Source organism: Choristoneura fumiferana, chromosome 30 (genome assembly GCF_025370935.1).
Source record: "Choristoneura fumiferana chromosome 30, NRCan_CFum_1, whole genome shotgun sequence".
Lineage (NCBI taxonomy): Eukaryota > Metazoa > Arthropoda > Insecta > Lepidoptera > Tortricidae > Choristoneura > Choristoneura fumiferana.
Window position 1 is genome coordinate 6,960,234 of NC_133501.1, and position 13,602 is coordinate 6,973,835.

General features: G+C 41.4%; 1 protein-coding gene across 2 annotated transcripts in view; it reads left to right on the top strand.

The window, feature by feature from the left end:
- The first annotated feature begins 11,165 nt into the window (after nucleotides 1-11,165).
- LOC141444573 (ETS translocation variant 1-like) overlaps nucleotides 11,166-13,602 on the top strand; it is a 29,158-nt gene continuing 26,721 nt past the window's right edge. For both annotated transcript variants that reach the window (XR_012453185.1, XM_074110138.1), the window contains exons 1-3: nucleotides 11,166-11,211; nucleotides 11,910-11,990; nucleotides 12,610-12,740. Coding sequence is in view for 1 of the 2 variants with exons in the window: in XM_074110138.1 (XP_073966239.1) it covers nucleotides 11,208-11,211; nucleotides 11,910-11,990; nucleotides 12,610-12,740 (216 nt within the window). In the remaining variant the exon portion in view is untranslated. The remainder of the gene's footprint in view (nucleotides 11,212-11,909; nucleotides 11,991-12,609; nucleotides 12,741-13,602) is intronic.

The window sequence follows — 13,602 nt, forward strand, 5'->3', positions numbered from 1 at the left end:
AATGGTTCTTAGTCATATGGCACAAAATGCATATTTTCATAAAGTATACGTTCAAAATTTATAAGTATGTTTTCTATAATGGTTGAAATACATACTAGACACTGAATTTTCACAAAGAAAAATGCATATATTACAATTCTGGCATCTGGCTACATTCTTGTTTTGGTCAAAGTTGAACCTAACACGCTCCTCCTCGCTACGCTCGTCGTCGCACCTAAAGTTTCTATTCAATTTATGATCTGACTTTAGTTTAAAATGCAAGGTCTTGTTAGACAATACCGATTCCGTTCAGTCGGTATCTTATAGGTTAGGTTAGGTTAGGTTTTGTCCAGGCGCGAAGCGCCTTAACTAACCTGAATAGGAGCTCCGCGAAGCGGAGCTCCGTCGACTTGTCTTACAGTCCTTAATTTTTCAGAATTTAACATGTAAATACAATGTGAATAGACTGGAGATGATGATGAACCTAGGCATTATATAGTATGTATTTTGACCATTAAGTATGAAGAACGTACTATAGGAATTTTAATTGTTATTTCTCTCAACTATTATATATTCTGATTGTATATATTCTGAACATATACATTGTGAACTTAGTCATTTTAATTTTATGTATTTCGACCAGTATGAAAAACGTGCTTTATGAATTTTGATTAATATTTATTTTAACCATTATATTTTTCAATTTTCGGTATTTCAACTGTATGTATTTCAACCGATATATATTTTAAATTTATACATTATAATACGTACCCAAATATGCATATAGTTCTCGGGGAATAGTGATAAACAGAGTCTTCGCAGGCGGTGTCGCGGGCATAACTTTCTTTTTGCTTTATAGTTATTTACTTCGTTAACACCTTGTATAAATATTTCCAATACTTTATACCCTCCGGGCAGGAACTGTAATAAAAGCGCATCCAATAGGGGGGGGGGGGGAGGTGGGAGCTGCGCCAACGCAAACATGTCATAACGTCACGTACTATACATGACGTGCGACTCAATAAAGGCACTGAACAAACAGATCAACCATAAATAAGCTTTGGCTTGTTTAACTTTAAAAATGTAATAATAAATCCATACTAATATTATAAATGCGAAAGTGTGTTTGTTTGTTTGTGTGTATGTATGACGAAGACGCGGGCAAAAGCTTGTACAATTTAATTAGAAATATCAGCTGGGAATCGAACCCAGGTCCTCAGCAATCCGTGCTGCGTGCTATAACCCCTACACCACCGCTGGACAGGAGTCTAGTCACAAATTTCTCCTATGCACACATATCTCAGGTTGCTTTTTTCCACTACGCTACTTAAGCAGCAGCACTAGCGACATCTATGTTTCGCTCTCAACGAGAGACGTCACATTGGTCTCTTTTCCTGTTTTTTCTGTGCATCCATGTCTCAGTTTGTATTTTCGATATGGTTTCACGGGATACCCGTAAAAGTAACGAATTTGGAGTTGAAATAAAAAATACAAAAAGACTCCAAAAAACCAATCATAACTGGATTATTTTAAAAAGTCGCTGAACCAATGTCGTTCAACACGACACGACCCACCACGACCGAACGAGCGCGATCTGCGTAGGTACCGTCAGCCAAATATGTGGTCTACCACCCTAAAGTCGATAATTGTTTGCATGTCATAAAACAATAATGCCAAAAAACGTGTCTGTCAACTTGAAAGTTCGACTTTAGTGACATATTAATTTGATAGGAACGTGTAAAAAAATTGATAGACCACTTATTTGGCTGATGGTACCCGGTATATCTTTGTATTACGTAGCGTAGACATAGCTCGCGCAACCGATGCATATACATTTGCGATGCATTTGCGAGGCGATATCCCAAGCTCTGAGGCCGTGGCACCGCGGGTAGAGGGGAGGGGGGAGGGGGATCGCAGCCACGCCTACCGGCGGGGGAGGGGCGTGCCGTCAACCCTTTGCTAGATGGAGATAGAGGCTGCGATAGAAAGACACCATTGATAATATAATGAGGATGTTTGTTGTTCGACAGCAATTTGAAAAACCTAATCAACAAAGAAAACTGTCATTGTCATGATATAACCATAAGTACACGCGATAAAAGAAACCACAAAGAAATTAATATTTAAAATGTATAATATATAAATGTATATAGGCTGTAAGAAATATTGTCATTTATATGTAATATTAAAATACCAAGGTCTCGGTTCAGCATACAATATCGTTGCTATCGGATTTGAGACCCTGGGTCCTTGGGGTCCCGGCGCACAAAATTTAATTAAAGAAGTGCAAACACTCGAGTACGAACTCCATACTTGATATACAGTACCCATTGTTTAATTTTTAAGATATTTTGTAGCAGCTTAGTGTTGTGTTTTGTTTAGATAGTATCTAAAATGCATGTGTGATTTTGGCATATACTACTAAGATTCTCATTTACGTACTGCTGCGCTGCCTCGGTTATATTATACCCTCAAATTTGTAGTTATGTTAAAATCTTGTTTTTATTAAACGTACATTGGTCTACACACATGTCTAATTTGACTTCACGATTAAGAATGACGAATCTTACTTCACCGTGATACAGTTTATAACTAGTACGGGGAGTAAAGGACATCATTAATACTCAAAGTATAAACCTACAACATATGTACCTACCCACCTTTAGACTTAAGTAAAATATTTACTTTGCGTGATTGTAAAATGTTTTGTTGTTGTTGGTAAAATAAAGTTATTATTATTATTATTATTATTATTAAAGCGCCGGGTCGACACTACTGGAGACCAAAGGGCTGGCAGCTATCTCTCAACGAATCGCCATCGCCATTCAACGAGGGAATGCTGCCAGCCTCTTGGGCACCACGCCACGGGGACCTTTAGATATAATTTAATTAGTAAATATTAAGTATTTAAGTTAGGTGGTTATATAGTTTTATTTATGGTTATTTTTTCTTAATATACCTAATGATGATGTAAGTCGGGGAACGGTCCAAATAGTTTCAATCTTTTTGGATGATCTTTTTCAAAAATGAGCGTCTTCATGACGGAGGGTGCATGGCGCCCCTAGAATACATTTATTGAATCACCTAAAAAGGTCCTAAATAGTTTACTGGGCCAATCAACTATTTTACCGACACTTTGGCGTCTTCTGCGTTACCAAAAAATCGTACTTCCAACAAGATAATATTTCACGGTTTAATAGGTTGAACACGACTTTGACGTAAGACGCCGGAGGGCTTACGTAGGATGGCATGTATCCATGTACACCATCTATTAAATTACAGAAAAAAACATGACATGTTTACTCACAAAAATCTGCAATTGTTTGAAAAATGTCGCGGACAGATAAGTGTCGGTAAAAAAGTTGATTGGCCCTACTAACACTTGAAATTGATTATAATCAACTAATGTTATAATAATTTAACACTGTAATGGTGTCAAAGCGGTGTCATGTCAAGGCTGTGAAATGAAGAGCATCAACTATAATTATACATTTTACTAGCGTTTACCCGCGGCTTCGCCCGCGCAGAATTCGGTTATCGCGCGCTGTTCTCTCTGTAACTGTGCATTTTCCGGGATAAAAAGTGGCTTATATGTCACTCTCTGGAAGCCAAAAATGACGTCGATCCGTCGCTCCGTCTCGACGTGAAAGACGGACAAACAACAGTACCTTTAGTGCAAGTTTTCGGTTACAAAATACGTCTCGATCGCGTTCGTTAAAACCTCAATTTATATGAAAACACGAACAGCGCCTCCAGCGGAACGTTTGCGATGTTCGTGTTTACATACAAATTGAGATTTTAACACGAACGCAATCGAGACGTATTTTGTAGCCGAAAACTTACACTAAGGGCACTGTTAGACTCTCTCTCTTATTGACATATAATTTTGATTTCCATTCCATTGAAATACATGATTTGATTCGTATCTAAGTAGTTAAACATTATGATTGGTTTTTTGGAGTCTTTTTGTATTTTTTATTTCAACTCCAAATTTGTTACTTTCACGGGTATCCCGTGAAACCATATCGGAAATACAAACTGAGACATAGATGCACAGAAAAACCAGAAAAAGAGACCAGCGCTGGAATCAAACCCAGGTCCTCAGCAATCCGTGCTGCGTGCTATAACCCCTACACCACCGCTGGACAGGAATCTAGACACGAATTTTTCCTATGCATACATATCTCAGGTTGCTTATTTCTACTACGCTACTTATGCAGCAGCACTAGCGACATCTATGTTCCGCTCTCATCGACAGACGTCACACTCTTTCGGAACCAACCGCTCACCCAGACAAGAGATGTCGCTACTAAGCAATCAAATTATGATTGGTTTTTGGAGTCTTTTTGTATTTTTTATTTCAACTCCAAATTTGTTACTAAAAAAAAAATTCGTGTCTAGATTCCTGTCCAGCGGTGGTGTAGGGATTATAGCACGCAGCACGGATTGCTGAGGACCTGGGTTCTATTCCCAGCGCTGGTCTCTTTTTCTGGTTTTTCTGTGCATCCATGTCTCAGTTTGTATTTTCGATATAGTTAAACATTGTTTTAATTAATATATTTCACACACAAACACACATACTTTCGCATTTATAATATTAGTATAACATGGATGATTTAAATTCGGATTTTGTTCCGCTTACCTTGATTTTAGAGAAGCGCGATATAAAATCAAGGTACGCCGAACAAAACCTTTAAATCATAAAATTAAAATGACCGCGATGGACTAAAATATTGTGTTAATAATTATAATCCGTCGAGGACTCAAGGTAAAATCCCAATAAGCAACACCACGTGTGCTGCGGTGTGTTTCCGCAGACTTACAAGTGAGTGCTACGTGACTCCTAGAGCCAGCAGGGCTACTACGAAACTCGAAACTCGGTTCGTCTCGTGTGGTCCCTCTGACACTTATACTATTTTATAATACGAGAGGGACGGTACGATACGAACTTCAAGTTCGAGTTTCGTAGTAGCTCTGCTGCATCGCGGCGGTGTCGGCGCGAGCGAAGCGCCCCCGCGCCCTCGAGCGCCGCGGTAATCCCCGGCATTGTGCTCGGCGCCGCGCCGCGCATATTTAAATGCGAAAGCGAAAAATATCATTGAAAATTAGACACGTAGCCGATATTCCGAAATAGCGAAGGTATTTTTCCGCGGGAGCAGATTGCTCGCGGCTCAGCCCGCCCCGCCCTATGGATCACGTTTGGGATTTAAACAAGCAAAAGAAATAAAAAAGTGATTGCCTAATTTATTAAATCAGGGCTCTATTTCATCACGCTGACAGGTGCGACTATATATATTCGTGTACTAGCTTTTGCCGGCGGCTTCATCCGCGTGGTATTCGGTTATCGCGCGCTGTTCCCACGGGAACTGTGCATTTTCCGGAATAAAAAGTAGCCTATATCTCTATGCCAAAAATCACATCGATCCGTCGCTCCGTTTCGACGTGTAAGACGGACAAACACAGAAACATAAAAACACACACAATTTCGTATTTATAATACTAAATAGTATAGTATGGATAATAGATCGTGATTAAGTATGACTATGTCACTTCAGTACAATAGTCACGTTGGAGAAATAGGGCCCAGGGTTACGTTGCTCAGTCCATCAATGAAAGAAAGAAAGAAAGAAAGAAAAGTTTATTTTGGCTCCAAAAAGTACCACCTAAAACTAAGACTAGAACTAGCACTAAAACTATGTTACTAGGTGACACGGCAGGATACCAAAAAGGGGCAATGAACTACACAATAGCGGTACTTTGCTCACCCGTGACCTTACCGTAATACGTCAGCAACCAATGTGTCTTCAGTTACGTTATGCTCTATTTTTTGCAACGTGAGTGGTGCCTAGAAATATAAGGGTAAAGGTGAGCCTCTGCGATATTGCCAAATTCCCGCCGCAGTCGCCGCGTCTCAACGAGGTATCGTAATTGCTTTATTGTGAATATCAAGACACAATACCGCGTGATTGCCGCGTCGCGGGCGCACGCAAATGGGAGCGGCGCGTGCGAGGCGTCGCGTGAAACGCAACAAGAAATTGCTTAGCTGTGAGTATGTACTCGTATTTGGCTGTGACTGTGACGCACAATTAGGGCGGAAAATTCGCGACAAAAATTCGGCGTGATTACTCTCGGTTGCCACCCGATCTTAAGTGCCGGATATAGCCACGTGGTTAAGAGAGGCTTCCGTGGTTAAATATTTATGTATTTATTTGATTCGGTACAATTACATATTGTAAACAACACAATGGAAATTAACATACATAATGGAAACAATTGCACATTCGTTGTATGGGAGCATTGTGGCTGACAGTATTGTTAGTAGTTGCTACAGCAAACAAATTTTGGTTTAGCGTGCGCTTCGTACCAACCTTAAAGCATATACACCCCAGCAGATTCCCGTCGAGATCGCCACGCAATATCATATACAGTGTTACCAAGTCAATGATATCACGTCGATGAGACAGAGAATCGAGGTTGAATTTTACGAGTCTGTCACCATAATCAGGAATCAAACGACGCGTCCCTGTTCAACTGCAGAGATGCCGAACAAATCGACTCCAATCACTTAGGGATTTTTCTAATTCAGAACCATATTTTGGCCCTTTGGCTGACCTAGGTCATGTTCTGGCTAGGTCATTTTATGAGTAGGTCATGTTCTAGAAAGGTCGATGATCATAATAATCTTGTAAACGAATATTAATTTAGATGATAAAAGCCAATGTGTAGGTGTCATAAAGTTATCAGTTGATCGGTGGATTATGCTCTAACCTAACTTTTTTCTGACAGCAGTTCTTTTTTGACTGGTGTGTCGCAGTTCTAACGTAACCTACTTTTCTGGCGCAGTTCAATTCTGTTAGGGTTGCAGTTCTTATTTGACATAACCCTATTTCTTGCTAGCAGAAAAAACATTACGCAGCAATAATGTGCCTATATGCACAGTGCTACAGTCAACAGTAGTAGCGGTAGTAACAAGAGCTATCAGCGGCACAGTCGTATCTAGCTGTACTCGTGCCGGCACCTCGCCGGCGGTGGGAGCGGGACGGCCGGCAGCCCGCGCGGAGGCGCCGGCAATATCCGCCCGTCGCGAGCAGCCGCCGCCGCCTCAAATAAACTGAATTTTGACTAAAATCGGTTTGTTCCCGCTTTGTCAGACGTAACGATGGATCATTCAAAAGACAGTATTTATCGATTATCAATGAACAACACACAGACAGTATTTATCGATTATCGATGAAGGCACTTATACGTGAATGCAACCCCTGTTTTTTTATTCGACTGGATGACAAACGAGCAAGTGGGTCTCCTGATGGTAAGAGATCACCGATTGCAGATGCGTTGCCAACCTAGAGGCCTAAGATGGAATACTTTAAGTGCCAGTAATTTCACTGGCTGTCTTACTCTCCACGCCGAAACACAACAGTGCAAGCACTGCTGCTTCACGGCAGGATTAGCGAGCAACATGGTGGTAGCAATCCGGGCGGACCTTGCACAAGGTCCACCACCACCAAGGACCACCTGCCCTGATTAATTCTGCAATACAATGTTAACCCTTAGAAAATAATTTTAACAGTTGACATTGTGTTGCAAAATGACCGTGGGTTGACTCAGTATTGCAAAACAGCGTCCAGCTGTAAGTCCGTTTTTACAAGTTTTTATTTGACTTGCCCTTCATATTAAATTCGTCCTTCAGATCAAATCTTAAGAATAACAATAAATTTATTGATACAGTTAATCAATTAATTAATTGTTGACTCACTTCCATTGGTGACATTGACTTGAAATTTAGTAGTAAAGGTACAGTCAGTAAGAAAAGCTTTTATTTCATAATGTGAAAACCCCAACAAGTCTTTGCCTAATCAGTTTACCTCGCAGGGGGGAGGGGGCGCCGCGGGACTCCATCAACACCCTAATCTGCCCGACACAATGCGGGCGAGAGTTTGTTTTACGTTATTGCTTATTGGCTTAGCTTTATAAGTAATCTGTTACTGTTGGAAGCAATAAAATCGATTGAAGTAGATTTAAACAACATGGGACACTGGTGGGCTTGCTGATGCAAGGAGCAGAATCATAGGAAAGAGAAATACTTAGTCACTTGACTACCGGATAGCCATTGCCTAACCTAACCCATAACACAACCTTTGCTTACTTTGGGCTTAGGTTAATTTGTGTCAAGTGTCCCGTCCGTGGTAGTATTTACTTATATTTTTATTTAAATGATTGTTGTAACTCGGCATGTCAACTCAGGATCTGGCCATGTGGCGACACAGACAGCCGTCTCTCAGTCCATTGCGCGCCTGTTACGCTCGCGGCGCATTGGTTACCTAGCCGCACGCGCAATGTACAAAATAAACGCCACCTCATCGGTGGCATACTTACAGTTACTTTCCTTCCCGCTACCAAATGAATATCAACCTGCAAGTTCGCAGCCCCTTGCCCCGTTTCCGGCGCGGAATTCGCTTCCGCCCCGCTTCCGCCGCCGCTAACGTGGTCGCCGGAGCGCGGGCTTTCCCGCCGCACAACCACGGGTATCTCCGTCCGCCGCCGCGGCCGGAATAGAACTTAGTGTAATTCTGTTTGGTGGATCGACCTATTGGCTGATAACGGACATCAGTTTAGTGGATCGAGATAGTAGGAGATAACGGACATCAGTTTAGGGTTGACTATCTAGTCTTTTGATCGCTTGGGGATTGGGGATTCAGTGATACAAAACTTCTAGAAGTTATCAATAAAACTGTCTAAAACCATATCAATTCTTTTGTTTTGACAATTATTATATCCAATCCAATTTAGAATTTTTATCATATAAATCACAATTTATTCCTAAATTAATTATTGTCATTGTTTTGGCTGATAACGTCTGAGAATAATCTTCTGCGTACACCAATTTGAACTGTCTGCGTATGTTGAGCACCAGCATTAATATATTATTTATCTGTGGTGAAGCGGTCTAGTGATAAAGAAACTGTCACTAGACCGCTTATCATCTTGTATAACTAGTTGGCTGGCACCCAGTTACTTATCAGAATTGTCATTGTCTCTCCAGCAGGAGGCAAGATGGCGGGGCGCAGCGGCGGGTAGCCCCCTCGCGGGAGGCAGCTGCGAGTGCCCCCTGACGGCAGCATGGCGCAGCAAGGGTTTCCGCTGCCGTGGGGACTGCACTATCATCATCGGTGAGCCGGACCCAAGTATTTCGACATGAACGTGGCCTTTAATAAAAATGACATTTTGATTTTTGAACCAGTTTTTGCACTTTACATATAGTTTTGTAACGTTTTAGTTTTATTGTACATTATTTAAAACACAGGACGTTATTTGAAAACAGTTTTATTAGAAACCTAGAAAAAAATACCACGCCAAAAGCCACATTGTGGTGGTATTTGGGAAACGAACGTGAAAGGCAACAAACATTTTGTAGCTATCTGCAAACCCTAAATGTATGCTCAATCTATTTACAATTCACCTTAATGCGCTTTCTTTCCTCATCCTCCAGCCAGGTTTTTACTTTATTTTATAGCAATGGGAAACATACCGCACAGATAGCATGCAATACCTAATCAGTACAATTAAGACGAAAATTCAAATTCCAACTTTTTTAAATAAACAAACTTTTTATTTTTTAATTTCATATTATCATTAAGTAATTTTTGAAAAAAAAAATGCTATTACGTCAGTGTTTATTTTAGACAATATGCAATATAAAGCCAGTTTCCACTATTAATTAAAAGATTTTGTTTGCCAAGTTTGTTTTTTGCACGAGTAACATGACAGTGTCAAGTCGTAATGGCCTTATTGGGTGTGTTGTGTCGGCAGGGAGCCGGCGCGGCGCGCGGCGCCCTCGCCGTACGGCCGTCACGGAGACACGCAGGTGCTGCTCGACGGGCACTCGTGAGTACACGCCGCAGGGTCCAAGGTGTCGTAGGGCAGGGGTCGGCAGACTCTTTATATGGAAGAGCATACAGTTTACATCCCAGCTTAGAGAGCAAACAATTTTTTTGTGTCATAAAATAAAAGGCCGAAAGATGGACACGGTATTATTACTATATTATGAACATTAAATACGGGTGTGGCCTGTAACTGTAACACAAGCAAATAATTAAAATATAGATCGTACTCTTCAAACTGAACGACATAAGTTCAGTGACTTTTAAAAATAATTTGTTTTTATTTTTATTACACTTTAAAGTTTATTCGGAGCAGCAATGTAAAGCAAAATGTTTGTTGTTTGTTTGTAGCGTGACAGGCGTCAGTTGGGTTCTAGGATGGCGTACATTGATGACAGTATTTAATTTTTATTAAATAGGGAAAACCTAAAGACTCCATTATTTTTAAAAGTCGCTGAATAAATGTTGTTCAGTTACCCGGAATAACCTAACTAAAGTTATTGTTTATGCTAATTGAGTGTTATGTTTATGAAATTTGAATGATATGCTTAATTGCTTATCTTGTTTGCTTCAATAATAATTTAAAACGCTCGTTAGAATACTTACTAAAACACTGTTTATATTGTTTGTGAGCTCTTACCGATAATGTAACTAGAACTCGCTAGAATGCTAATGACAAGTAATTGCTCAAGTTTATAAGCACCTTAAAATAGATGGCTGCAGCGTCAGGTTTGTGTGCAGATGCAAGGGCGAGGCGGACGAGCGGTTCGGGCGCGAGCTGTACGCGCACACACACGCGCTCGCGCCGCGCGACCTGCATGCGCACGCGCACGCACACACGCACCTCGCCGAACACGAACACGAGTAAGTACGTACTCGCCCCACGGCCTCTTCTATAAAAGTAACTTCACAACTGGTTGTGAAGAGACATTTTATATTGTTCCTTTTTTGAAACCCGATACGCGGTACCTAGATTTTTTTTACCTGCACTACTATTTGACTGAACCACTCCGTATTTTTTTAAGATTATTTATCAATTCTGTTTTTTTTTTTAATTTTAGTTGGTTCGAGTTCCGGGCGAGGCAAGCGAGTTTTAGAAAACCTTTAAATGCAGTTTTGTTTCTTTCTTTTTTAATAAAGGAATGTCTCCTTTAAGTAAAATGAGCCAACTTAAGGATTTAAGGTAGTTTCCCTCCAAGGCCCGACTTATTTTTCCACTGTTTTGTCCAGGCCTTACAAGTGTGTGGGCGAGGGTGCGGCGGGGGTGGCGGGGGTGGCGGGGGTCGCGGTGCCAGCGACGAGGACGCCGTCAGCTCGTCGCAGCCACCGCGACACCACTGGGACAAGATGGGTGAGGCGGCGCTGGCATCAATGTCAAAGTCAAAATATCTTTATTCAATTTAGGCTATAACAAGCACTTATGAATGTCAAACAAAGTCTACCACCGGTTCGGAAAAACCTCTATTGAGAAGAATCCGGCAGAAACTCAACGAGAATCGAGATCGTTATAGTCGTGCTTTACTATTCTCAGTGTTGGAGAAAACACGCTGCTTCCAGTCTGTAATTTAAGATTCATTCTTGAGAAACAGATTTTTTCTAATTTAACGCGTGTTCTAGCTTCATCAATAAAAAAGTTTGAAATGAATAAAACGGTACCTTAAAACCATTTGAAAATAGCGCATTTACTGCTGAGAAAATGATAAATATGTTTTCTCTATTCAAACAAGTACTCTTAAATCTTTTAATCTATAACTGGGTATTGAACGTGACGTGATCAATAGTGCTTATTTTATTTTCCTGCGTATCTTGACATTGATCATGACTAACCAGGAGCATAGCCCTTAACTAGCTTTATACAATCACTTGAAGATTGAGTTTTGAAATCAAAATTTAAGCATACTTATCTTGTGAAGTGGTAGTGGTGTACCAAAAGGTGTTAAGTAAGATTTTGTAGAAGTAAACCGAACAAAAGCGTAAAACCAACTATGTTGAGCGTTTGTTGTGTAGTTCTGTGAATACTTGTTTAAAATAATTTAGTATTCTGTTTAGGCGGCGGTACCAGTACCAGCGCATGCGCCGGGCGCGCTGACGCGTCGTCGCCTCACCAGCTTGTGTCAACTACACATGCAGGTATGCACTCTGCCTGTCAACTCTTGTTTCATATTCTCTTACTAGAAATTTAGAAAATCAGTTCCGGCTCCTAAATGCATAAGTGTCGTGAAATCTTACCTGCGCAAGATGCACTTAAACTTTTATCGTCTCATGTAAACTATATACCTCTTATTGTCCGGACAAGCCTTCTGTCAAGTCAAGATCCTTCACGAAAGTTATTAAGTCTTCGTCAGATTTAGATTCCAAACTTTCTTGTACTAAAGCCTAAACTGAATTATTGATTGAAGATTTTCGGAAGCACAGCCAAGGGCATGAATATATGTACCATCAGCCAAATAAGTGGTCTATCAATTTTTAGACAAGTTCCTTTCAAATGAATATGTGGACAAAGTCGAACTTACAAGTTGACAGACACGTCTATTGGTGTTATTTTTTTATGTCATGCAAACGATTATCAACTTTAGGATGGTAGACCACATATTTGGCTGATGGTACATTACCGTACCGAGACGTCAAAAATATCTACAAACCAACCATAAGGTGATGGATACATCTATTCGAAACTGTGGCTGTAGAGGTATTCGTGTCGTCGACTGTACTCGTTTGCATGATGTTGATGGAGGTGCGCACTGCGCAGGCGGCGCGGCGGGCGGGCGGCGCGGCGCGCTGCAGCTCTGGCAGTTCCTGGTGGCGCTGCTCGGGGAGGGCGCGCGCTGCGTCGCGTGGACCGGACGGGGGCTCGAGTTTAAGCTGCACGAGCCCGAGGAGGTGAGGGGGGCGAGATAAATAATTGAGCCCTGAATTACTTTGACTCATTTGATTAGCCGGGCATCTCCTGGTGGCGCCGTTACAGAGGAGAGGCAGGTGCGTGTGTAGGGGAGAGGAAATGCTGCAGCTAAAGCTAGAGGAAGTCAAATCATTCGAGCTTTGTAGTGTAACTTGCATGATTTTATTTGCAGGTGTAAAATGGGCTTAATAGCAGTACTTTGAGATATTCTAAGAGCGTTAGCGTAAGTGGCCTTTGTTCCTCCCAGACAACCAACATTTCTTTTTACTACACTTTGCTCCCCGTACATAACCATTTTCACAACCAGCATTGGCAGGGGTCAAATTATTTTCGTACTTAATTTGGTCTTGGCGCTTTGCCTGCTACTGCCGCAGCGCGCTTGCTTCGCTCGCTCGATTTGCAATTGTACCCAACACTTCACTACGCTCGTAATCGTACCTAAATATTTTTCTGTCGATAACCTAAATTGCCAGAGAAAGTGATCAATTGCAACACCAAAATTTCACCCAGTTGTATAGTTGTCTAAGTTGGTTACCTGGGTGGAACAAGCCGTCAGTGGCCCGTGCCCATGGCTGATGTATGTGTGTCTGCGTGCGCTGGGCGCGCGCAGAAGAACCGTCCAGCGATGAACTACGACAAGCTGTCGCGCTCGCTGCGATACTACTATGAGAAGGGCATCATGCAGAAAGTTGCGGTACACTGAACAGTAGAAGTAGATGGCCAGTTGTGGTGCTTAAATTGATCTTAACACTCTCTTATTACCTTGTCAGTAGAGTCGTGAGTAGATCATTTTGAGAGCATAACCGCTCATCCACTTCTGCTGCTGCCTGTGCACTCAACATG